A 24,233-nucleotide genomic window follows, 5' to 3' on the forward strand; every position below is an offset into this window, starting at 1 on the left:
AAAACTCATTCTATAGGGAGGTCTATTTACAGGTTCTGCCCCCGGGATTAGTTTAATCTTATGTTGAACTTTCCGCTTTGGAGGTAACCCATAAGGTAGTTCATCCCTAAAACATTCAGAGAACTCCTCTGTTATAAGATTAGCCAGCTTGGCCATCTCACCACTTTGCGTAACATCAGTGCTAGCCGAAGACTCATCCACCGGCTCTACCAATGCTGTGCAAAGGAATAAAAACTCTACTTGAGCCTTTCTGATTTCCATCACGGAAACCAACGGTCCCTGAGGTATATCTTTTTCACCTCGCAAGACATAAAGCACATCATTCATCTTGAATTGATATACGTGCTTTTTCCAATCAATGGCTGGATTCTTCCTAGAATGCCACGCCATACCCAGGGCTATATCCGCATGAGCAAGCTTGGTCATTTCAAAATCAAGCTTCTCAGCATAGTCCTGAATACGAAGTTCCAACTGGGTAACCCTTTGGTCCCATACTTCAGTTGAACTTCCATCTGCCATCCTAACTGTATACGCATAGTCAGATGGACTTGTCTTTAATTTCAGCCTCTTCACGAGCTTAGAGTTAATCACATTGTGAGTTGACGCTGAGTCAAACAACACAATGACATCATGACTGGCCACTTGCCCTTTCATTTTAATTAACTCCGTATCATTGAAGGCTGTATACCCCATTGCTGCGGGCTTAGATAGGATGTTATCAGGTGCACTCGTCACTAACTTAGCAACAGATACACATAACAAACAAGGTACTAACCTCTGAGAAGATCCCGCTAGCTGAATCTGCATCTCTTCCGCTCTGGGACTTCCCTGCATCTCCACGTCGCACTCTGAGATCACCATCTCAGCCATCCGACGATCTTTATTACGTGGACAATCCCTCCACTGATGAGGTTGAAGGCAACCAAAGCACAAGCCTTCTCTCCTCGCTTTTTCCCTTTGTTCTGGGTTCAAGGGAGACTTAGACCAAGCCCGGGCTGCCATTGGGGTTACTTTCCTCTTCACTCCAATGGTGGTACTTGGTTTAGGAGTTTCAGCCGGTCTCGCCTGCTTGGCTTGACCACTCGGCTGCGAACCACTCCCTCTACTAGCCCACTTCTTCTTAAACCCAGATTTCTTCGGATACCCATACTGGGTTCCGACCTGTGCAAACCCACTTGGCTTGCTGCCCTTGGCATCCTCGTAGTTCAGGGCTATAGCTATTGCATCATCTAGCGTGTTCGCGTACTTAGCCCGAACTTCCATTTTTATTCGATCATTCAATCCAAATATGAAATCTTTCACTTGGATTGATTGAGGCAGGGGTTCATCAACCTTCATTACACTCTCTCGAAACTTATCAGTGTATTCTGCCACTAATAAATTTCTCTGACGAAGGTTCCTATATTGATCCCAAGCTCGGGATGCTTCGTCAGGAGGTAAGAAGTGTTTCCTGAACTCTCTTTTAAACCCCTCCCAGGTAGTGGATGCTATGCCATCTTTTTGTTGTTTGATCCACCACCGATCTGCTGCCTCACTAAACATATGGGTGGCCTCGCGGATCTTTTTGATGTCATTTCTGATCTCACAAATGGCGAACGCCTCGTCCCATTTGTGTAACCAGGTCTCAATGACATCGGAGCTACGGTCGTTCATCCGACCAGAATACTTTTACGGTCTGTAATTGGCAATATTTGGCACTTTAGCCTTCCTAGGCTCGACCGTATGGACACTAGACTCCAGTTCCATTGGAGCCTTTCCGTTCTCTTCTTGAGAAGGTCTGGCAGACATACTCTGTAACGCTCTCCTAAGTTCTCTTCTCTAATTCCAAGCCTTGAGCTCTGATACCAATTGTTATACAACTACTCTAATTCCTACTGAAGATCACGGGAGAAGCACCGAGTTATTCCACCTAGCCAAACCCTGCTGAAGCGTGAGAACTCATCAGAGAATTCAAAAAAACCAAAACATACGTGAACACCATCTCCTTCTCTCACTAACTTCAGCAAGCCCCATCTCCCTAGATGGATCTAGATGCCACATGTCATCCATATAGGGCCTTCCTAATGCAACATTTCACCCCTCTCCTGGGATGCGTTAATTCCTTTGCCCCTAGGCACATTTCTTGCATTAGGCCCTTAGCCTTAGATCCACCTAGTCTGGTGCTATCAACCCTCACCTAGGACCTTGACATTAATTCCCTCTCGATCATTTACATGAAGCGCAAAACAAATATATTACAATTATAGATCCTTTAGGGGAAATGTCGACTGATTCTTCCGAGGTCATGCTACCTCGGCTAGAGCGTAACAGCAAACGGACATTATGCTATGGGTCGCCGTAGCTTGTATTGATCTAACACTTCACGTGGGGTGGAAGTTTTGGCCAGGAGACACTCTTTTGGTTGTGTATTGATTTTAAATTCCCCCATCTGAACACACGTTTCAAAGAATGATCTATGCGAGCATGGACTTGTGCTTCTATTCAACACAAGTTTTCTGCTCAAAAGCGTTTCTCAATATTTTTTTCAAAGATGTATTTGCGCTTAGGCATTTACGATTTCCATTGTAAATATTTATTTGTGTGTAACAAGAATTCATATCCTTGACTTATGCGCTCGTCATTGTAAGCCCCCCCATATGAGGAGAAGGCAAATTTTGAAGTCGAGGACATTCAGGGCGTTCTTGAATCGGGGTTAGGCTTTTGAGTGTGTTGTGTGGCCACCCATTCAAGTCAATCTTGTTAAACTCTCATGCTTGCTCAAGCTCTCTGACCTGAGAACAAAGCCTTGACGTTCTTGTATCGCTCGTATGCAATACTAGGTGCCGTTTTGGATGTGAACTCTCCTAGTCTTCCATGTGTTTGTGAGTATGTGCACTCATTGAAAACGTATACCGTTGGCTAGGCTTGAGAGCACAGAGGATTGGTGCTAGGTATGAGCGGGTACTTGAGTTGTGACCACCGAATTGGGTGAGCATAGGGAAGAAGGGCTCCTGAGAGAGGAGGAGCTGCCACACCACATTCTACATTGTGCGAACCTTGTGAATTGTTTGGGCTGAGCCAGGACTCTGGGGAGGGAGCCCGAGGGGTCAAGCATGCCAACATTGCACTAAAGGCCGCTAACACCAAGACCAAGTTGGGTTGAGGTTGGAACTTTGACGGTGGGCGTTCCAAGGTGAATTGCAAATCCGGAACATGTCCAAGGATGGCTTGGTGTTGTGTGCAGGGCCCGTGAGCCTATATGCACAAAGGGGTTCCGCCCAGGCTGCATTGCGAAGCAGCTAGAAATGTTCGGGCTGGAAAACATGCTCGGGAGGGCATAGTTTGGAAGTCACCCACAAGTGGGTGTGGGAATCCAAGGATTCGTGAACAAATAAGGGGAAGACGTGTTATGGCTTGGAGGTGAAATGACAGTCCGAATCCAAGAGGTGCCAAGGTCTGTTTGAGCTAGAATGCGAAGGCGACCTATGAGAGTTGAAGGCGGGCGTGTCCTAGCTAGGAGGAATGTCCAAGTGACGACTTGGGAACGAGATGGGGTCAAACGGCCATGTGCATCTGGGGATTGCGAGGTCTCACTTGTGCCTAAGGTCGCCAAGAAACGACTAAGGAAGAATCTTCAAACATACAAAAGCCAAACCACAACCCCTCTCATACTCATAATGAGACCAGAGCCATGCTCACACTACAAGCTTCGAAATACCCCAACAAACCACCTTCCCCCCCCCCCCCCCCTCCCTCCCCTCCCTTTTTGGGTGGTGAACCTATGGTAAAATGCAACTGACCTCCAACAGCACCGCGATACTGCAAGGAGGCGGTCGCACTGTGCGCACCTCCCCTGAGACCGGGAAGGGGTCTCAAAATCATAGGCCCAGTGTAGGGTTTGTGCTAAGGGGACTTATGCCCGTGCAAGAGTCTTGGAAGTACTTCTTTATTGGATGCATACATGCATGTACCCCTTCTTCAAGAGGAGACTGGGTAGATAGCACCAGGTGGATATTTACTTCAGCCCCCCTCAGGTCTCCTTCCGCTGCTCTTATGGCTGCTATTCTGAAAGCTTGGAACAGCTTCAGAAATGCTCTTCGAAGAGTTCCCCCAACTTCTCTAGAAGAGATTGACAAGCAGCCTGTCATGTGGAATTATAGCATACTTGATGAGCACGGCGGACCACTTGACCAGTCCCATTACATGTAGTGTCCTAGATGGGAGAGCGGATCGTAAACACCAAATTGTTGGCCACTTTAGAGGAAGTGCAGGGAGGATTCTGCAGACAGATGCAGCCTTACCCAACGATTGGGTGGTACAGATGATAGGCCGGCTTTCTCAAGGACATACATTCCACTTCAGGTCATAGCCCTTCAAGGAGCACATGGGATGTCTTGGTCTGTGATGTTCAGTCAGATGGCAGGCTGTCCAGATCTGCAGAAGATATTCTCTTGGACATTCCGTTTCAGCTTGTCATGATCATAGGGGGTGTGGAGCATGGAAAGGATTCTCAGTGGCACCTGGATCGAAATCCATGTCTTAGTCTCTTAGGTTCTTGAAGGATTTGGCTATACGGAGAAGTCCCCCATCCAATTCCTGCAGTGGGATCCTGAAGAGTGGGAATGGATTGATGAAGGGAACCACCATAATATTTTCCCCTTCTTTTGTTATATTGTAAGTAATGCCAGGAAGTTTCAAATCAGTTCTAGATGTTGGAGTCTTCAGAGCCCCTCACTGGGAGACTTTCATATTTCTATTGATTTGCAGAGAGTCTTTTGGAGGAGACTTTGGAAATCCCTCAGGAATAGAAAAATCACTCTATTCTTTTGGTTGTCTATTCATGGAGGGATTGCACTACGTGTGGAGGTCCAGGTTCAAGGTGGAGTCGACTTGTCCTCGCTAAAGGTCTGTTGAGGAGTCCATTCACCATTGCTTGGGATTGCAGACAAGCCAGGGTTATTTGAAAGGGGATTGCTAGGATCTTCAGTACTTTTGCTACTTCTTATCTCTATATGACCTACGGTTCAATGGCTTGCCTTTCTCTTTGAGGGCCTCAGGTATTCTATGAGAGGCAAGACTCTTCTTGGGCTATCTCGGTTTGACGACACTTAGTTGAGTACTGCTCTCTGGATGATGTTCCCTTATCCACTTCAGACCTATACATGCTTCTATGGATACCTCGTGGGAGATATTGGTGAGTATTGCAGCATGGCATATCTGGAGAGCCAGATGCACAGAGGTAGTGGATGGAGCTTAGGTCCATCCCTCTCACACCATGGCCAGATACCATACATACTTTGATGGCCAGTTGGGCGACTATGCAGGGTTCCTCCTCTGCCAGGAGAGATATTTTTCTTAGGGATCGAGGGGCTCTCCCTTCTTCTCAGAGTCTTTAGTAGGACTGAGGTGGCATTTTTGGCCTCTTCCTTGGTTTCTTTCCAATTTGTACTGAGTTTTTTTGTTCCATGTGTGATGCTAGCTCTCGCGAGTTTTTTTCATACTTAATAGAAGTCTCTTTTTTGAAAAAAAAAAGAATTACCGTAACTGGATTAAGTCTTAATCTACAGGCAAAATGGGCTGAACTTGACAAATGGAAATGTTGTGTGTAAATTTCTTTGTTTAGAAACATTATGCAAGCAAAGATATGCAGTAAAGTCTATCGTCTTGTACAAAAAGAAAAAGTTCGATTTCATGCCTCACTGTTTCTTCCACAGGCTGACAATTTTAAGAATGTTACATCAATGCTTTGCCGATTATATAATCGGCTGGATCATCCAAACCCATATCATCGACTAGGTGCTGCCATGGCTAGTAGCCGGTTATATCGTGTTCTACGAGAAAATAAGCCTATTGTGGATCGATACATCCTAGAAATGATTTTCTTCTGCATTAAAAGTCTGCGAATCGCAGAAGTAGACCGTGAAGAGATTGGTAAGATTTTTAGCTTTCAGGCTTCATTCAGCAGCATTGATCTATTCCACTCCTACATGTTTTACTGTGTCTCTGTTCTAGGTACAATCAAGCAGCTGAGTAAAGTCTTGGATGAATATCAAAAGCTAGTGAAGCGCAATATTTCTAGTCTGATATTGAAAAGAAAGGACAGGTCAATGTTTGTGGGAATATACGAATTCCTTGAGTGGCTGTTCAAACAAACATTAAAAATTCAGGAAAACTGTCGTAGCAAATGCATGTGGCTGTTCAGCTTGATATGTGCGATTTCACCAGGTAAGTTCAGAGAGGTTTGAAGAAGTAGACATCCAGGAATTGCGCAATCATTTAAGGTTTCATTACACTTGGTGGTTTAATGTCTGTAGTCAGAAACATGCTGCTGTGATTGAAGTTATATATGGCCATGTAGCTTTAATATTTAATGGGCTACTACACTGTTGCAGAGCCTATAAGATATCATAGCGGGTATTACAAGATGCAGTTTAATTTCCTGCCATGTCATTTTTCTCAATTTTGCATGGTACATTAGGACTGTTACTCGTTTACTTTGCCTAACCTTGCAAACGGCCTGTTTGTGTACAGTGGGTTCACCAGCTGGTTGGTTCAAATTATTCAGGCAGTCCGGAGAGTTTGAGCATACTTTCACTCTCCTTAACACCAAATTGACATTCCCAATGCAAGGAGAGGGAAGAGCTTCAGTTGAAGAGATGGAATTGTCAATGAAACATCTTAGTCGTTCTCTGCATTGGTTTGAGTGGGCTCTGAAAACAGTCTTGATTACACCAGAGGATATTGCTTTGGACACCAGAAGCTCATTCTACCTGGCTTCTTCTATTGAGGACTTGATCAGAAGCTTGCTGAGCACATGGAGTTTTGATATTGCTAGATTTGTTACTCCTACAGGGCTAGAGGGACATGTAGCTCTCAGGTACAAGACAGTCGTGTATCTCTTAAATTTCACAAAGGAGATTCTTTGTGCAGAGTTTGGAATAAAGGAAGAAGAAATCATGCCCCGTACACAACATAAACCAGATCATTTAGAGACACATAGCACTGTATCAAAAATTCTTCCAATCAAAGATCCTACCTTTGTTCAGTTTCTCTGTTTGCTTCTGTTAGTACCTCGGGAAGTCAGTTTTGCTCATATTCAGTCTCATAAATGTGAACATTTGGCGAGACTGACAATGAAAGTCATCAAGTTGCTGGCATTTCTCTCTGCAACCTTTAAACAGAAGATAATACACTTTTTGCAAAATTTACTGGTTGGAGATAAACCTGAGTTGGATCTGGGTAATTTCAGTATTACATATGATGGCTCAGAGCCTTCTGGGCCTTTAAGCATGGAAGATGCTAGGCGCCTTCTCAGAGGGTACCAGCAACTGTTGCTTGCAGGAATATTAATACCTGTGCTGGGTAAGGAGAGATCTCGTTTGCTTGGAGAGAGGCTGCTAAAGATGGTCTTTTCAATCAAAAGAGACTGCCCACCTGTGCTACAGCCTTTTGCTGTAGAGATATTGTCTCTCTCTCTTTCTTTAGGTGTGAAAGAACAGAACTTACTGGAGCAGGTGTTTGATCAGACACCTGTATCACAGTCTTCTTCAGGGGTGACTGCTGGTGCTGTGTTTTACCTGAATTTCCACAAGGTTATCATTCAGCAAATTAAATTCTCCTATAAGGGAAGCCTTTCACTGCTGCTGAAAAAAGCCCCTCAAAACCCGACAGCTCGGCTTTTAGTGAGTGCAGTATTGGATGACTATATATGTTCCAGAAGAGAAGGCAATATTATAACAATGAGAAGCTTTCTAAATGAATTTCTCCATCATCTCTTATATCTCAGGCCTTGCTGCGCAGTTGAGGCTCCTTATAATGACAAGTTGTTCTTTCTTGAGGTTCTGCAAAAGATTTTCATGCTGGATTCTGACCTTGAAACTGTGCTGTCTCCCACTCAGCCTTCTTTCAAATTTATAGTGGATAGCTATTTTACTTTTTTGAATGACATTGAAAATTCTGCATCCCAGGACACTACAAACAAAAACGCAAACCTTGTGGTACAGAGTAGTGCATTTGTTCTGATTCCATATTTTATCAAGGCAGCTCGTAGACAGAATCTTGCTCACCAATTGGCAGGTGCCTTAACAAAAATTGTAACAAGCCATTTATTAGTACGAGAGGCTGATCTTCCAGTTGGTTCAAATCAGCGAGCTACTTACATCCAAATGCTCGATAGGCTTTTAGAAGCTGTTTCATCTACTGATAGTTTGGAGCTTTTGGAAGTGCTTTTTCCAATTCTCCAGAACTGCTCATCGCTAGCAAAAAAGAGGATTGTGAAAGCCCTTGATAAGTATGCTCAAAATATAGGGGACCATAGAAGGTCAGTTTGTGATATGTGCCTGGACCTCCTTCGAGATAGCACTAAAGTCCCTACATTAAAACGAGCTGTGATAGACCTTGTTTTCATTCCAATTATTGATGCAGCACCACCTGATTTTGTTGTGGCATGGTATGGAGAGCACATTAAACAGTTCATGGCTGATATTGCCCAAAAAGCTGATTCAGCTCAGCAGAATGCTGAGCAGGAAGAAGACTATCTGGTTGTCAAAAGCTGTCACTACCTGATGATTTCTTGCCTGTTTAGCAACGTGGATGCTGTGTTGATCAAGGACACGATTACTCCTATTGTATCCAACCAACAACTGATGCAAACAGCAACAAGTGATTCCCGTGCAAAAAATGACCCAGAAGTATACCCATTTCCAGAGAATATTGCGCTCTGGCAGGACATGCATGTCTGTGCTTATAATTGTCTTGCTGCCATTGTAATGTGCACTCAAGAGCAGGAAAAGATCTTTACAATTCTATTCAAAGATTTTGCAGGAAAGCCCCTTTGGCAACACTTGATTGACTGTAACAAGGCGTATACTAGCTTTCCAGTTGAGATATCCCAACTGGGGTCACTACGTGTAGTGATTGGAGCTTTGCGGTCAGAAAGGAAATCCCAGAAAAAATTGGACAGGGGTGTTCTGCCTTTGTCATTGCAGCACACCATTGGTGCAACCCTAAGCCAAGAGCCAGCTCTAATAAGCAGTTTTATTGGTGGTGAACTTCGAAAGGAACAGGAATCTTTGGAATACAATGAAGCAATGACAGATCAGCCTGATTCTGAAGATGGCGGGTTGGAACTCGTTGAGATGGACATAATTGATCAAGATGATTTTGACCAACACCCTTGTTTACCCGTAGTACTGAAATTGGTTTTACATTTGCATTCCAAATCCAAAAAGGCTCCTCAGTTGACAACCACCGAAATGCCAGAGTGGATGAAGGCACTCCATGCAACTCTTTCTAATGTTGGTACACCTATAAATGTTTGTCTCTTTATTTTCAAAGTGGTCACCAAGGCCAGGAAAATCTTTGCACCATTTGCAAATCATTGGGTTCATCCTATTATGCAAGTGTTTCTCAGGGACCCTGAAAATTCTGGGGGAAGAAGCTTTCACTATATGCTCAGGGATATATGCTTCACTATCTTGGAATGGGGCCTGTCAACCCCTCCAGATACAATTCTGGCGTCTAGGTTTATCAATTATTTGCTCAAAGTGACACCTCATGGATCAAATCAGGTGCTGCGAGCCAATCTTGAGATTATACGCCATTTTCTAGCTAGTTGGAAGGATTCTGTGGCCCTTGACATGACTATTGTTGCAGCATTCCTAACTGCAGGAGGGAAGAATCCAAGTTCTGCAGACAAAGTAATAATCATGCATAGGACTGTTGGCCTGCAGTTGTTGGGTGCAATGTCTTCTGCAGGGTTACCACTTCATGACAATGCATATGATTCAAAGTTTTCAGAGACAGATCTGGTTAAGGCTTTGCTTTCTAACATAAGCTACAAAGTGAAAAGTGTTTATGAAGCATCTGCTGAGTTGTTAGGAATGCTTTTACAACAGCACAAAGAACTTCAACATGAGGAGCACCTGGAAAGTCCATTAAAGCAAATCCTTGTTGGGCTTTTTAAAGAGGGGGATGTGGGCCAATATTTGAGTGTTATGGAGAAAATAACACTGCACTTTCCATTATTTCTTGAAGGGTATTCTGCTATGGTTTTCGATTTACTTCCACGCGTACATGGTGTCTTTAGAATTCTCTCTCTGAGCATCATTCTCAGATGCCCCAGTGCTATCCCAAACTTGGCTACCATAGTATTACCTTTCTTATCAAAATTATTAACTCACCGTGATGAAATTGCTCAGATTAAATCACTCCAACTAGTTGCTGAAATTGTCAAGGATGCAACAAAGCAAACGATCAGTGAGCAGGTTTTACCTATGTTATGTCAAACATTTTGCACTCATGAGAGTGTTGAATGTCGGAAACAGTACTATCAAATTCTTATTGACCTACACACAAGGAAAATGGATGAAGATGGACCATTGACACGTAGCCTGCTTTTGGGCCTTCGTGATAGTTCTGCTGTCATAAGGGAGATCCTGCAAAATTTCTGGAATGCACAGCTTAATAAAGATCCCCGCAAGCGATTCCTGCAAATGGTTACGCAGGTCTACGACCCACTCATTGAGGACCACTGGGCTCCCACAGTAAATTTTCTCATGTTGAAGGTGCGTGGGTGTTTTGAATAATCTTGTTATTTCTATTTATATCAAAGAACTCTACACCTCATAAATGAAAAACACAATGCACAATGTGTGTACTATATCCCATCCTTGCCTTCAGTGGTGATTCATTTCTGTTCTTCTGTCTCCAAGCAGAGACATAGGTTGCTCATTTATTGGTTTCGTGAATATCTTCAGTTAGATTTTATCTGGAATTGGATTTGTTGAAAACTGAAGTGTGAACGCCCATTAAATTCTGTCCAGCTTTGTGAGGATGCTGTTGATTTTAAAAGGCCCATCTTCAATGCACCTCTGTCTGATTGTGAGTTCAAAGAATATACTATGGACACATCATTGCTGAGTGGAACGTTGCCAATGACGCCAATGTTCTTAGACACACAAACAACTGTGGTCCGAAGTCAAACACAAGCTGGCGAAGAAGGTGATGGACCTGTTAGCAGACGTCTTGGATTGATAAGAGCAACAATGGCAGCGTCACAGACAGCTGAACTCTCTCAAGGACAAAGTTTTCCATCTACATATACACTAGGAGATGGGGAAAGTTCCTTATTTGCAATGTCGCACAGGTCAGGTAGAAGCAGTTTAGGGAACACCATGCAAGGGTCTCAGCCTGTGGTTGACATGCCCCCACTAATGAAGAGAAGACTCATCCATCCTAGTGCTTCTCGGCCACAGATATTGAGGAGTGTGTTTAATGCAATGAAAAGAAGAGAAGCTCGAACTGCACAGCAAGCCTTGGAACGTGGCAACAGAGTGCAAATAATGAGACGGTACCGCATAGGTTGGTGAAGTCAAATTTCCTTTTGAAGATATTTAGCTCATGTTTCTGCTTAAATAGATCAGCAAGGATTGGGACATTTTCTGATGCCAGAAAATATCATAATCTTCATTTGAAGTGGTATTCTTGTGCTTCCTCATATGCTTGCATCTGCTTACTTGCTAACTGGATGGTTTTGCAGGAGACTTACCAGACATTGAAATCAAGCATGAGGAGATCATAGGTCCTCTTGTTGCACTGGGAGAACGAGATTCCACTTTCTCACGAATATTGCTCACTATTTTGTGCCGTGCTGTTTATGCTCTTCCTGTGAATGGTTGTCTTGGTCCTGAACAGGATCTCAAGGCTTCAGTCACCAAAGGTATTGAGAAAGCCTTAGAGACAACTGTTAACGACATATCCTTTGTAAGCTCTGCCTTGTCTCTTTGCTTAGAAGATAAGGAAGCATGGATTAAGCCAAAGGTGGTAGGTTCTGCTAGTATCAAATCTACGAACTTTCAATCAGGTATACTGCTTCTGGAAAATGCAATTCTGCACGATAACGTGCCATGGCAGTACATTGGAAATTCTAGAAAACGACATAAAGGTGTCCACGGACAGGTAACAATGGAGCCAGGGACTCTAGAGCAAGCCTGGGTTGAACTTGCAAGTCTTTACAGATCAATTGGAGAAAATGATATTGTTCTTTCGATATATCAAAAGCATCTCACCAAAGTTCATGTAACACACCATGCACTGGAAGCTGAGCTTGAAGGTGATTCAGCAAGAGCATTGCAGTTGTATGACAAGGCAATCGATCAGTTTGATGAAGCAGATGAAGCATCTGGTACAAGAACTTTGGACTGGTGACATTTTCTAAACAGTCTGTTGAGTTCTAGGGCATAATACATTTCTAAAAGCTGACTGTTCTTTTCAATGAGTTGCAGATGTTAACCCCAGTAGTGTTGAGCAATATCTATGGTGGACTCGGAGACTTCATTGTATGGCTGATGTGTTGGACTGGCGTGGTGTTATGAATGAAATCCTCTTTCAAGTTGGTGAATCTAATTTGCAAAGGTTGTGGGAACCAAGATATCAAGATGATTATTTAAGCTTATTCATAAGGGCAGCTATCAAGACGCCTACACACCATGTAATGCTTGCCGAATTTTTCCAAGCCGTATCAGAGGACCTGTCAAAGAAATATCTGATTTTGAACGAATTTGGTACACAAATGGCAACTTTAGCAGTGTCAAATGACCAGCTTGACCTTGCACGTTTCTATCTTCACGAGAGTCACAAAAGCTTCACAAAGCATTGGACTCAAATTCATCCTTTAGCAACCAGTTCTAGACATCTTCAAGTAAGGCAGCTTCAGAAAACATTGGAATTGAATGAATTTGTTGACCTCACTTCCAGAAATCAGTCTACAGACTGGCCAAGGTATTTAACTTCTACCCTTAAAAAAAGCTGGTCTACATATTTTATGTATAGCATGCTGATCAAGATTCTTGCAGGTTGATGTCAGAATGGAGAACTCGCTGGCCCTCTACCACCATGGATGATGTTGAAAGTTGGGATGATATTGTATACAACAGGCTATTATTTTTCCAAAAGCTGCAAAGTGCTTTCAACAAAGGTTTGGAGAAAGGAAATGAAGAAGAGGGGGGAAAGTTTGCAATGCAGCTTGATGAAGAACGTGCTTATGTCTATTACGAAGCTTCCAGAGGATTAATGAAGCAAGGAAGTTATGCTGCCGCACAGGTTTTAAATCGTTGCACAATCCCTCGGTTTGTGTTAACGTTCTAAGGACTGAAGTTGATATGTTGATGTCTGTCATAAACAGTTTCTCACGTTATATTTATTGCTCAGTTGCAAGCGGACAATATTACACTCTATAATCTTCATACATCCCATTCCCAAGATTAAATTTGTGAGTGTGCTCCATAGATATGTGAGGAAAGAGTCCTGATAATGTCCTTAGAGAGGTGAACCTGCAACACTTTCCACATCCATGAAATTATCCCAGAAGCGTGAGGATATGGAATTTTAGCCCCGAACTCCCCTTCTGGTCAAAATTCAGTACCAGTGAATAAGGACTGACTTTCTGACTTGACCTAAGGCTGAGAGCCTGACTGTCCCTGGACAAGGGCTCACAATGGGGTCACGGCATACGACCAAAAATTCCTATCATAGGAACTATTTGCACTTTGTCGATGAAGCCAGTTGTCACCTTGCACCCAAGAGGGGTGCATGTGACACAGGCACCCAAGGGGACGGTAAGCTAGGCCCAATCCTGGGTGTTATTTTGGTTGTAATCTATTGCCAAGACCTGCAGACAATCACAGGTTAGGAAGACCGTTATATGGGGGGTTGGCAAGCTCATCTCCAAACCGTTGATTCCGGGTGTCCAAGGACAACAGTAGGTTATTGTTTCTGTCTTAGGGTTCTAGGTAGGTTTAGGTCTCAGCCTAGGATAGGAGCCCAGAAGGGCCCCCTCAAGTCTGAGACAATGACCTCCCATCAAGGGAGATGGACTGGGGGAAGGGCTGCCTTTATAGGCTTCCCTGTGCCCCTCCCTAGGCAGCTAGGGCTAGGGGAGTGAGCCGCAACCAGCCAATTGGCTGGTCGGCCTGTTTAAGGCTGGTTGGCTCTCTCAGCCCGTACAGCCGTCGTTCAACCCATCAGCCGTGCCTGGTGCCTGAGCTCATCCAGTCGTCGTTCCTCGTTCACGTTCACATCAAGCAGGTCGCCGTCGAGCTCTAGGAGGTGGCCACCAGCAGGAGCTCGTCGTCGAGTCCGTCATTGAGCACGGAAGCCCGAACCGTCGCCGCCTTCTGAAGATGCAAGACATGGAATGGAAAGGAAAGTAGAAAAGCAAGACTGGCAAACATAATGGAAATGAAAGAATGCTAGAAAGAATGTACAACCAAGCAAAGTACTTACATGATCAAGAAAGGCTTGAGGCTTGATTGATTTGACATGAGAAAGTACAATGCCTTTATAGGATAGGCGCACACACTCCAAGTGTCAAATGTATATGGGATAAGTCTCGTAGTGACACGTGGCACTCTAGGATATAAAGTAGTATAGTACTACTGTAGAAAACACACTAGAATTCACTCAAATTGACTCCGTTTGCTAACACCCTTTATGGAGGAAAGTTGAGGGACTATTGGAATGGAACCAAGAACAGAACATGACAATGACGGTCATCAAAACTGTGCATGCCGGTCTAGAACTAGACATGGCTCCCACACAATCTCAGAGGCAAGTGAGCATGGCTCAGATGCTAGTTAGCATAACATAGAAATCTCATCTAGCATGGCTCAGAGGCTCATCATGCATGGATGCATGATCAACTCAGAGGTCTAGGAGAAAGAAAGAAAGAAAGAAATTTTATTAGTGTCTTTGGAAGACCGATGGGTCTATGAGACTGAAAGAAAACCTGATACAAATCACAATAAGAGTGGAGCTACTGAAACGAGCATCATCACCCGTGCTGAATCCTAAGTCTGATCATACATAATCAAATACATCTAGATGTAACAATGAAAAGAAAAGGACTGGAGCGGAGCGAAATCCTCCATATGTCATGTCGCCCTAGCTGGTGCATAGTTGGTGATGGGACGCTGGTGCCCGTCAAGGGGTGCTATGCGTCTCGGTCTCTTGGACGAGGCTCGACGCAAAACCAGAGCCACTGTGACTCCCATGGGACGTATCCCGAGTCTAAACAATGACGAGAGGTCCCCTAGAGTGATCTGGGTCCCCGCGATGTCTCGTGTGTCGTGTTGCAATCGTTGGGTCGGGGTCTCTGTCATGTCTACAGCTAGAGACTGGACGAACAATGTCACTCGATGGGAAGAACTCTGTGATCTTGCTCTAAGAGGTGTCTGATGATGTGGCCAAGCCCCGTCGCCTGAGTAAGTACTCTCTGTGTCGGACCCCCTCGTGAATGAAGGCCACGAGGCATCTCTGATCTGGGTAGGCGAGGAATCTAGAAAGAAGCCCGGAGAGCTCTCTGAAGAGGCAGTGGTAGAGACCTCGGATCTCGTAGTACACTGGGCACCTGAAAATAAAATGCTCCTTCGACTCGACCTCCTGATAGTCGCACAATATGCATAAGTGATGCTCCCTAGGAATCACCTCTGCTATGCTGCTCTCTATGCGGAGGCGGTGTGATGATACCCGAAACTATCCGATGGAGATCCGTAGTGAGTGAGGCATATGAAGCTCAGTGTACCCCGGTGGTGTGATGAATCCCTCCTCTGAAATACGAAGACAGTAATCTCTGTAGAAACTCAGCTTCACTGGAAGCTCCCTCGGCTTCAACCAGGTCCTAAAGGTGTGTAGCTGCAGGAGATCCGCTCGAATGACCTGGTTGGTGTGTGGCCCAATCGGGATGGTGGGTGGGAGTACCGGAGGGGCATCTAAACTGTACTGAAAAGGAGGTATCCTATCGATGTGGAACCCTAGTCTCACAAACCATCTGTGAGTCTGTGCATACCAGCATCGCTCGTCTCCCTCTACTGCCAACCTCATGGAGGAATCGAGAGCCAACCATGGCAACCTCTGTCTCCCTGATGTGCAGTTCCTATATGATCTAACCCGGTGTAGATATATAATGGTCTGAAAGGCTGCATCTAGCTGGAGTGGAGAAGCACCAAACTCGTCCTGAATGATGTGATGTGGTACGGTTTCCCTCGGATCATCCGTGAGAGCATGAGGATCTGCAGGCGCTCCACCCGTGTCCACTCTATCTCTGACATGTCAGGCCCCCAACAAGGGCTGCCATACATACCGGCTGGTCGGACCAAGGAGTCGAAGAGAAGAGCCTTGGTTTGAGGGTCCTGGAAGTGGGAGTGGAAGCATTGTCTCTCTAGTCGAGCCAGTGAGGCGTATCCCTTGCTCATTCTGGCCTGCATCGCTAGTCTGATCGTGAAGATCGGGCCGGAGAAGATGACCCCCAAGTAAGTGTATGAGGATACGATCTCAACTGGTGACCCACCGAAAGTAAAAGTAAACTGCTTCCGTTGCATGTTTGCTCGACAGGTGTTAAAGATCATGACCTTGGTCTTGCCAAGGTTGACCACCAAATCATGGGATAAACAAAAAGCCTGCAGTGCATCCAGGTGTCGTTGGAGCCTCTCGCGTGTGGACGACAAGAGTGCCACGTCATCTTCATAAAGAAGAATCCTGATGATGATCCCGGCAAGTGAGCAACTGGTCCCTCCGAACGCCCCCATGAAAGTCTCAAGCTCATCGATGTAGAGGCCAAACAGGGTCGGTGATAAGGGACAACCATGTTTGACCCCTATGGTACTCAAGATCTCATCTGTCCAACTTGCGCCTGTCGGAACTCGGCCTGAGACTCTCATACAGTGCCATGACTGCCCAGATGATCTCCTTATCAAATTCTAGTGTCTGTAGGCGTGTGATGAGACGAGCTCGAGGTATTGTGTCAAAGGCACCAACAAATAGACCTATCAAAGCCAAAAACACATGGCTCCGGTAAAATAGAAGATCCCGCTTGCTGAAGCGAGGGATTGTTGGAGGAGCTCCCCGTCTGCTGCTGCCCGCCACCAGCTATCGCCATCACCCAGCCCCCGCTCCCTAGCTGCCTTGGCCGCGCAGGCCCCTTGGCAGCTCTTCGCTCCCTAGCTGCCTTGGCCGAGCAGGCCCCTTGGCAGCGCCCAGCTCACAAGTGGCCTTGCGCCCTGCTGCCTCAGCCGCGCAGGCCCCTTGGCAGTGCCCAGCCCTGCTGCCTTGGCCGTGCAGGCACCCTAGGCAGTGTCCTGCTGAAGTCGCCCCCTGCTTCAGCCTGATTTTCGCGCCCCCCCTTCAGCCTGCTGTCCTGGCCGCGCCAGGCCGCCTTTCAGGCCCTCTCCCTTGCTGTTTGCCCGCCCCTCCCTTGCTTCAGGTTAGGCAATTTCAGGCCCTCTCCAGGACTATTCGACTCGTGTTCCGGGGAGCTGAGATCCTGGGCTGTTTCCAGGCATTGTCGGAGCTGTCTGCTTCAGCACTGAGTGACCTGTTTGCATCCCACGCAGGCTGAAGATCGGAGCATTCTTTATACAGGTTTCTTTTGGGGATTTACTTGTGGTTGGTTGCGAGTTCTTGGTGGGTATTTTCAGCAGAGGTAGCTCCTCCCCTCAGGACAGCGTAAGCTGAGACAATGGAGGACACTAATGCCACTCCCGTCGCCGAACCTGAGGAGATTGAAGTCACAGTTTCTTTTCCTCCCGACATTGTGCAGATGATTGAGGTAGGAGAGGAGGGTTTTCATTCGACACACATCATTGGCTTTCTACCCGGTAGAGGCCAACAGTTACGTGATTGGGTGTACACCAGCATGGCCTCTTTGGGTGTCTTAGTTACGGTTTTCCGATTGCTTGGCAGAGGGTACTTTTCTTTTGGCCTTCAGTCTGCAGAGCAGGCTCAAAGAGTACTTATGAGCTCACCGATTCAGTTTCAGAGCAGAGTCATCCATTTGTGGCCTTGGCAGAAGCACTTCAGTTCTACTTCCCCTGGACTGCGACAGGTCTCCTTTTGGATCCTTTTCCTTGGACTTCCTGATGAGGTCAGCTCTTGTCGCAGAGCTGTGGAGCATATGGCTAGTGTGGCAGGTACAGTCATCCCTTCAGGTGCTAGACTTTCCTATGCTCAGTCACTTACTGGTACAGGTGTTACGAGGGTTAGACTCATTTCAGATTTCCCCCCTCCTCGACCTTTGCCTACTTTGATTTCGTACTCCACTGGAGATGGGGTCCAGATGCAGCAGAGGATTTTGTACGAGGGTCTTCCTGATCAGTATCTTTTCTGTCGGAAGAGAGGTCACTTTATTAGGGATTGCCCCAGTCGTCGGCATCGATCAGAGACTCCGGATACATCTCATCCTCCGAGTGACCAAAAACCTACAGCTCAGTCTCCAGGGGTCTCTGAGCCTGCTTCGACTCAAACAGTAGAGCGAGGAGAGATTCCTCTGGGGGAGCCTCCAGTGAACTCAGAGGACTTGGAGGTGCCTTCAGCGGAACAGATTTCACGGAGAGCTCGGAGGAGACGGAGACAAAGGGAGAGTCAGTAGTACGAGCAGCCTCCAGGGGTCTCTGAGCCTGCTTCAACTCATTCAACAGAGCGAGAGGAGACTTTTTTGGGGGAGCCTTCAGTGAACTCAGAGGACTTGGAGGTGCCTCCAGTGGTACAGTTTTCACGGAGAGCTCTGAGGAGACGGAGACAGAGGGAGAGTCAGCAGTACGAGTAGCCCCAGGTACGAGCTCACAGTTGGCAGAGAGTTGAGACACATGTGCAAGAGACCCCGAAAAGGGGAGATACAGAGGACCATCCGTAGACAGGTCTTGACACTGTGCAGGAGATGGTAGCTCAGGGAGTTGAGACACACGTGCAGGAGACCCCGGAAAGGGGAGATGCAGAGGACCATCCACAGGCAGGGCCTTACACTGTGTAGGAGACAGTAGCTCAGGATTTGATGACTCTTGACACTTCTACCCCGGAGGTTTATATATTGGTTTCTGAGACAGTTATCCAGCAGGAGACTGCTCAGGCTGCGGACACGGTGATGGATGCCTCTTCACAGCAGTCCAGTGAGAGAGAGGTATTTCACGACACAGGTCAGAGTCAGAGCCCGTCCCAGGATCTCATGCGCCTGTATGAGGTTCCCTCGAGACCTCTTTCTCTTCCCTATCGCGCAGTACCTTCTTTTGTTGCTATGCGGAGCGTCCTCTCAGACACCCCTCCCAGTACAGCCTCGTCCTCGCAGCTTTTCACTCCTGGTTTATCTAGATCTTTTGCAAGTGCAGTCACAGATTTCGCTCAGTACCTAGACACGCGTGAGGGTTGGAAGATCCTAGCAGATGAGATTGAGCGAGATTTTCAGTCACCCATGCGTACAGGCACCTCGTCGCAAATTCTTCCTCTCCCTCTCACCTATTCCAGGTGTAGAGTTAGGACGGCTCAGCCTTTTTCAGCTCTTCTGACTCCTAGACCTGACCCCAGGATGGTTGACAGAGATCTACCCGTTGAGTTTTGGTGCTTTTTGGCTCGAGGGGTTTCCACAGACTCCCTCACTAGATTGGAACTTCTCTTGGTATTTTGTCGACGGTCAGAGGAGGTAGAGGAGTACCTGGGATCTGTTACTCTATCCAGAGAGGGGCACATTCTTCGTTTCTCCGCAGGCAGCTTTCGTTCTCGGGGGAGCAAAAGCTGGTCAACTGAGCTACTTGACAGCGAGATTGATAGACAGCTTTTGAGCATGACTCAATTTTCATCGGTTCACCGTATTGTCGGCTCGCTGATTCATTCTTGCCCGAGGACTCTTCGACCTGGCTTCGGTGGTAGGGCCTTTTTGTTTCTGTTCTTTGAGGTTCAGGGAGACTTTGATTTGCCCAGGAGTGCTGGTTGGTTTGACTTTCAGCTCCTCAGTTCGCGCGAGAGTATTATTCCCTTGGATGGAGCCATTTTACATGAGTTGGGGCAGATTTGGAGCTTGATCAAAGACCGACTTTGGATTGCAACGTGAGAGAGAGTCATTTGTGCCGCTGCCACTGGCATCCCCTCACTTCCATCCGATGTCTAGGTTGTCCATCATTTCTTGGAATGTGAGAGGATTGAACGGCCGCAGATTTATTTCAGATGCAGATGGTCGTAGATAGGGAGTTCCTAGATTGCAGTTGCTTAGGGACTCCCTTCGTTTTATTTCCTCAGGGTCCCCTCCAGACATTGTGCTTATCCAGGAGCATAAGCTCTCCCAGGACAGGATTGACAGATGCAGATCCTTACTCAGAGGACAGAGCCGGACATATTGGAGCCCAGCGGATGGTACGAGGGGAGGAGTCTGCATTTCAGTTTCAGCAAGGTGGGCCCCAGAGATCACCCAAGAGGGTACACTAGTGGAGAGCAGGGCATGCTATGTTATTCTTCAGATTGAGAGCACAGCAGTTGGTGTTCTCAATTTGTACGCTCCCACGGATCCAGCCCGTAGACGTGCATTTTGGGACTCAGGTAGACACCTGGATTGTTGGAGGAGATTTCAACATGGTTGAATTCTCTGAAGACAAGTCGGGCCAGACAGAGGGTGGACTTTCTGATAGGGAGAGTGGAGTGGGACTAAACAAGTCCAACCAGTAGCCAATGCCCCGCAGCAGTCCAACAACCCAGCGGGCAAAGGCCCTCAGTCAGAGGACAATAGCTTTCAAAAGGACAACTAGCAATCAGCTGGTTAGAAAAAGGAGTCAAGCCCAAGATGACTCCATATAAAAAAGCTAAGGCCATTGTCACCACATCACTTTACACACACACACACACACACACACACACACACACACATATATATATAACATATATATAAAACATACATACATACATATATATATACATACCAGGGAATGGGAACGTTTCGAGAAGGGGGAACGGGAAACTGGAATGTCACGTCATACACAGCACATCATCATATGACATTAAACTAGGCTAGAAAATGAAAGAAACTAACATTTTACTGCTTTAAACTTTCTATATAAGCTCTAAAATACCCATTCGAAACTTTCAAAGAGCAAAATAAATAAAAATAAAAAAGAATTGGGAGATGTTCTCGGGCCTTTCCGTTCTGGCTTGCTTCTTGGAACGACATTTGAGACGTTCCGGATGTCGGAACGCCATTTCTTGGTAACTATGATGGAAAGAAGGATTGCCCCAAATGGTTGGCCGAGAAGGTTGCGAAAGCACCAACTTCTACCGTCGTCACTGCTTTGGCACTCCTAGCTCCGCCTACCACAACTACAAACGCAGTGCTACTTCCTCTGAACGCCGTACCCTCGGTGGGCTTTGAAGGTAAGGAGGGGGGCATGCTTGACGAGCAAAATAAAGCCTTCATCAGCCTTTTGCACACCTAACGGACAACGCTTTGTTGTCTTATTTGACATGGGGAGCTCAAAAGTCGTTATCTCCCCTCAACTCGCCAAAAAGATGGGGTGCACTTTAGTGTCTCATGAGCTAGCGTTGGACGGGTTCACATCCGGGCTACGCACTCAGATCACACACAAGGCCGAAATTTTTTCTTTCTCAGTTCAAAAGGCCTCTTTCCACTCACATCTCTTTTAGGTTGCAGACATGATACTGGGTATTCAGTGGTTCCGAGAATATTCACCTGTGCCCGATTGGCGGCAGGATTTCTTCACCATCCTAGAAGGACTATCTAAGCCGGCCATCATTTACGGAGACAGAAGCATTCTTGGTATCCCACTGATCTCCCACATCCAAGCAGCTCGTGCTGTTCGCAAAGGCGCCGTATGCGCATTGGTGTATGTCCAATGTCAGCTCAATTCAATGCAGCGAGCTCCTTCTTTGGGGTAGGCCATGGCCGGTCTAATCCGCTCTGGAATGATCTTCCACCACAACTTCTGCCTCATAGACCCGAGGACCATCGGATATTAGTCTGAGACTCAACGCCTCCTAGTAAGTTTCCTTATAGATTATCTAAGAGTATGGAGGTACAGTTAGAACAATAGCTCATGCAGCTTTTACACACTGGGTTTATCCGGCCATCCTCATCACCTTTTGCGGCTCCAATTCTATTTGTCCAAAAAAAGGATAAGTCTGCACGACTATGTGTCGACTATAGGGCACTCAACAAAATCACCATCAATAGTAAATTTTCCATGTCCCGGATAGAGTATATCTTAGAACGCTTAAACAGTGCTAAGTATTCTTCCAAGATAGACCTTAAGAGTAGTTATCACTAGGTCCGCATCTTTGACACTGACATTCCAAACACAGCGTTCAGGACAGAGCGAGCTCATTATTACAAGTTCATAGTCATGCCATTCGGTCTCAAAAATGCACCACCAACATTCAACAAGATGATGTCGCGGGTGTTTGCTGAGCATATAGGAGTGTGCCTGCTCATTTTTCTAGATGGCATCTTAATCTTCTCAGCCACAGCGGAGAAGCATATATGGGATGTGTGGAAAGCTATACAGCTTTGTGCGATAATCAATTATATCGAAATGCCAAAAAAGTGAGTTCGTCCTGATGGAAATCCATTACTTCGGTTACATCATTAGTGCCAATGGCATTCGCTTGGATCCTGAAAAGGTTCAAGCTATCACCAGCTAGGCAGTCCCATTGACACGGCCTAGGAGATCCGATCTTTCGTAGGGCTTTGCCAGGCCTATAGCTCACATATGCCAAGATTCTCCACCACCGTAGTCCCCTTGACCGACTTATTGAAAGGGGTGAAGACTTGCCGGTAGAAGATATCAATAAAATCGGCGCAGCTTTGCAGGCCTTTCATGACCTACAGCAGTTGGCCACAACAGCTCCAGTAATGAAAATAGCATCATGGGATGATCCATTCTTGGTTATCACCGATGCCAACAATGTAGCCATCAGGCTAGTCTTGCAACAAGAAGAAAGACCCGTGACATGCTACAACATAAAGCTTAACCGTGTCAAAAAGAATTAGTCCGTCTACAAAAGAGCGTTATCCAAGCATTGAAACACTGGAAGCCGGTCCTCTACGGACGGGCCTTCACAATCAAGACATACCACCACGCTTTAAAGTGGTTGCAGACAATGCCCAGCTCCCATTGGAGCGATCGGCAATCCCGATGGAGTCAGATCTTCCAGCTGTTCGGGGGCATGATTGAGTATGTCCTTGGCAAGAACAACCCCATCAACGACGCTCTCAACAAGAAAGCCTCGATTTAGACCATAGAAAAGGCCATTGTACTAGAGATTAAAGGGAAGGACCTTGACTCTAGGAAAACACAATGCACACACTCCGCAGAGTTTGGCACTCAATATCAATTTGCCCAGACTCTAGCGCCCGGCCTTTATTCAATTCAAGATAGATGGTTATTCTATAAGCAAAGACTTTGTGTGCTCAAAGACAAGTGGGAGGCTCTACTCCATGACGCCCTCACAGGCAGCCATAGAGGCATCAATAGTACATTGGAGAAACTAGAGCGATATTTTTACTGGCCTAAAATGCGTAAGGATGTATACAGCTATGTGCAGAGATGCCAAATCTGCCAAAAGGTAAACGTGTCCCATCAGAAGACGGCAGGATTGCTTCAGCCCTTACCAATCCCCGAAGGTCCTTGTCAGGACATCACGATGGATTTTGTGGGACCCCTTCCCGCATCTGTAGGTATGCGAAATACTCAATATCTAACCATTGTTGATCGGTTTAGTAAATTTTGTATGCTTATTCCGTCCAAGCAAACAGCCAGTGTAGAGGACGTAGCTCGCTTCTATAGGATGATATCACCGTCCCTCGAGGCCAACAAAACTACAGAATCCATGGCTGAGATCACAGAATCAGTTAAAGACCGCCTCACCAAAGCTCAAGCAACATACACGTACCAAGCCAATAAGTCCCGACAAGATGTCAACTATAAAGAGGGTGATTTGGTTTATCTGAGGATTATAAAGCAAAGGCTAAAACAAGTGGGCAATTGATGCCCAAAGTTGTCCTTCAAAAGTTTTGGACCATTCCCCATCATTAAGAAGATTAACGATGTCTCTATGAAGTTGCGGTTACCTAAAAGTTGGACGATGCATAATGTCTTTCACGTGGCATGGTTGAAGCCATAGAATGGGCCAGCACTTAGCAATATCTCCGATGAGCAGCAGCCCAAGGTGATCGACGAGGCTCGAAGTCATTTAGCCAGAGCAGATTCTCCACAAATGGAAGCATGGGTTAGGATGCCGGATCCGCAAATTCTACACGAAGTTTCGAGATTGAGGAACCCATGAAGCGGTGTGGTTAGACGAAAGTTTCTTCCAAGAATTCCTGCAGATATTGGCGGACTACTGGGAGGCCATGCACCTACCTCCAAGTTGAGGAGGGAATGTCACATGCACCCGTGCACTTGGGTGCAAGGTGACAAGTGGTTTCATCG

At 46.1% G+C, this 24,233-nt stretch overlaps 1 protein-coding gene and 1 pseudogene across 1 annotated transcript in view; both read left to right on the plus strand.

The window, feature by feature from the left end:
• Window positions 1-24,233, plus strand: part of LOC147881500 (uncharacterized) — a 237,949-nt gene that overhangs the window by 207,704 nt on the left and 6,012 nt on the right. Inside the window, exons 22-28 of the mRNA XM_087402306.1 lie at window positions 5,694-5,910; window positions 5,992-6,204; window positions 6,511-10,544; window positions 10,803-11,340; window positions 11,519-12,163; window positions 12,264-12,759; window positions 12,834-13,080. Coding sequence (XP_087258432.1) covers window positions 5,694-5,910; window positions 5,992-6,204; window positions 6,511-10,544; window positions 10,803-11,340; window positions 11,519-12,163; window positions 12,264-12,759; window positions 12,834-13,080 — 6,390 coding nt within the window. The remainder of the gene's footprint in view (window positions 1-5,693; window positions 5,911-5,991; window positions 6,205-6,510; window positions 10,545-10,802; window positions 11,341-11,518; window positions 12,164-12,263; window positions 12,760-12,833; window positions 13,081-24,233) is intronic.
• On the plus strand, window positions 13,475-24,175 carry LOC147881502 (uncharacterized; annotated as a pseudogene).

This window comes from Dipteris shenzhenensis, chromosome 31 (assembly GCF_047967505.1).
Source record: "Dipteris shenzhenensis isolate YYH24624 ecotype China chromosome 31, Dip_SZ_1.0, whole genome shotgun sequence".
NCBI classification, from domain to species: domain Eukaryota; kingdom Viridiplantae; phylum Streptophyta; class Polypodiopsida; order Gleicheniales; family Dipteridaceae; genus Dipteris; species Dipteris shenzhenensis.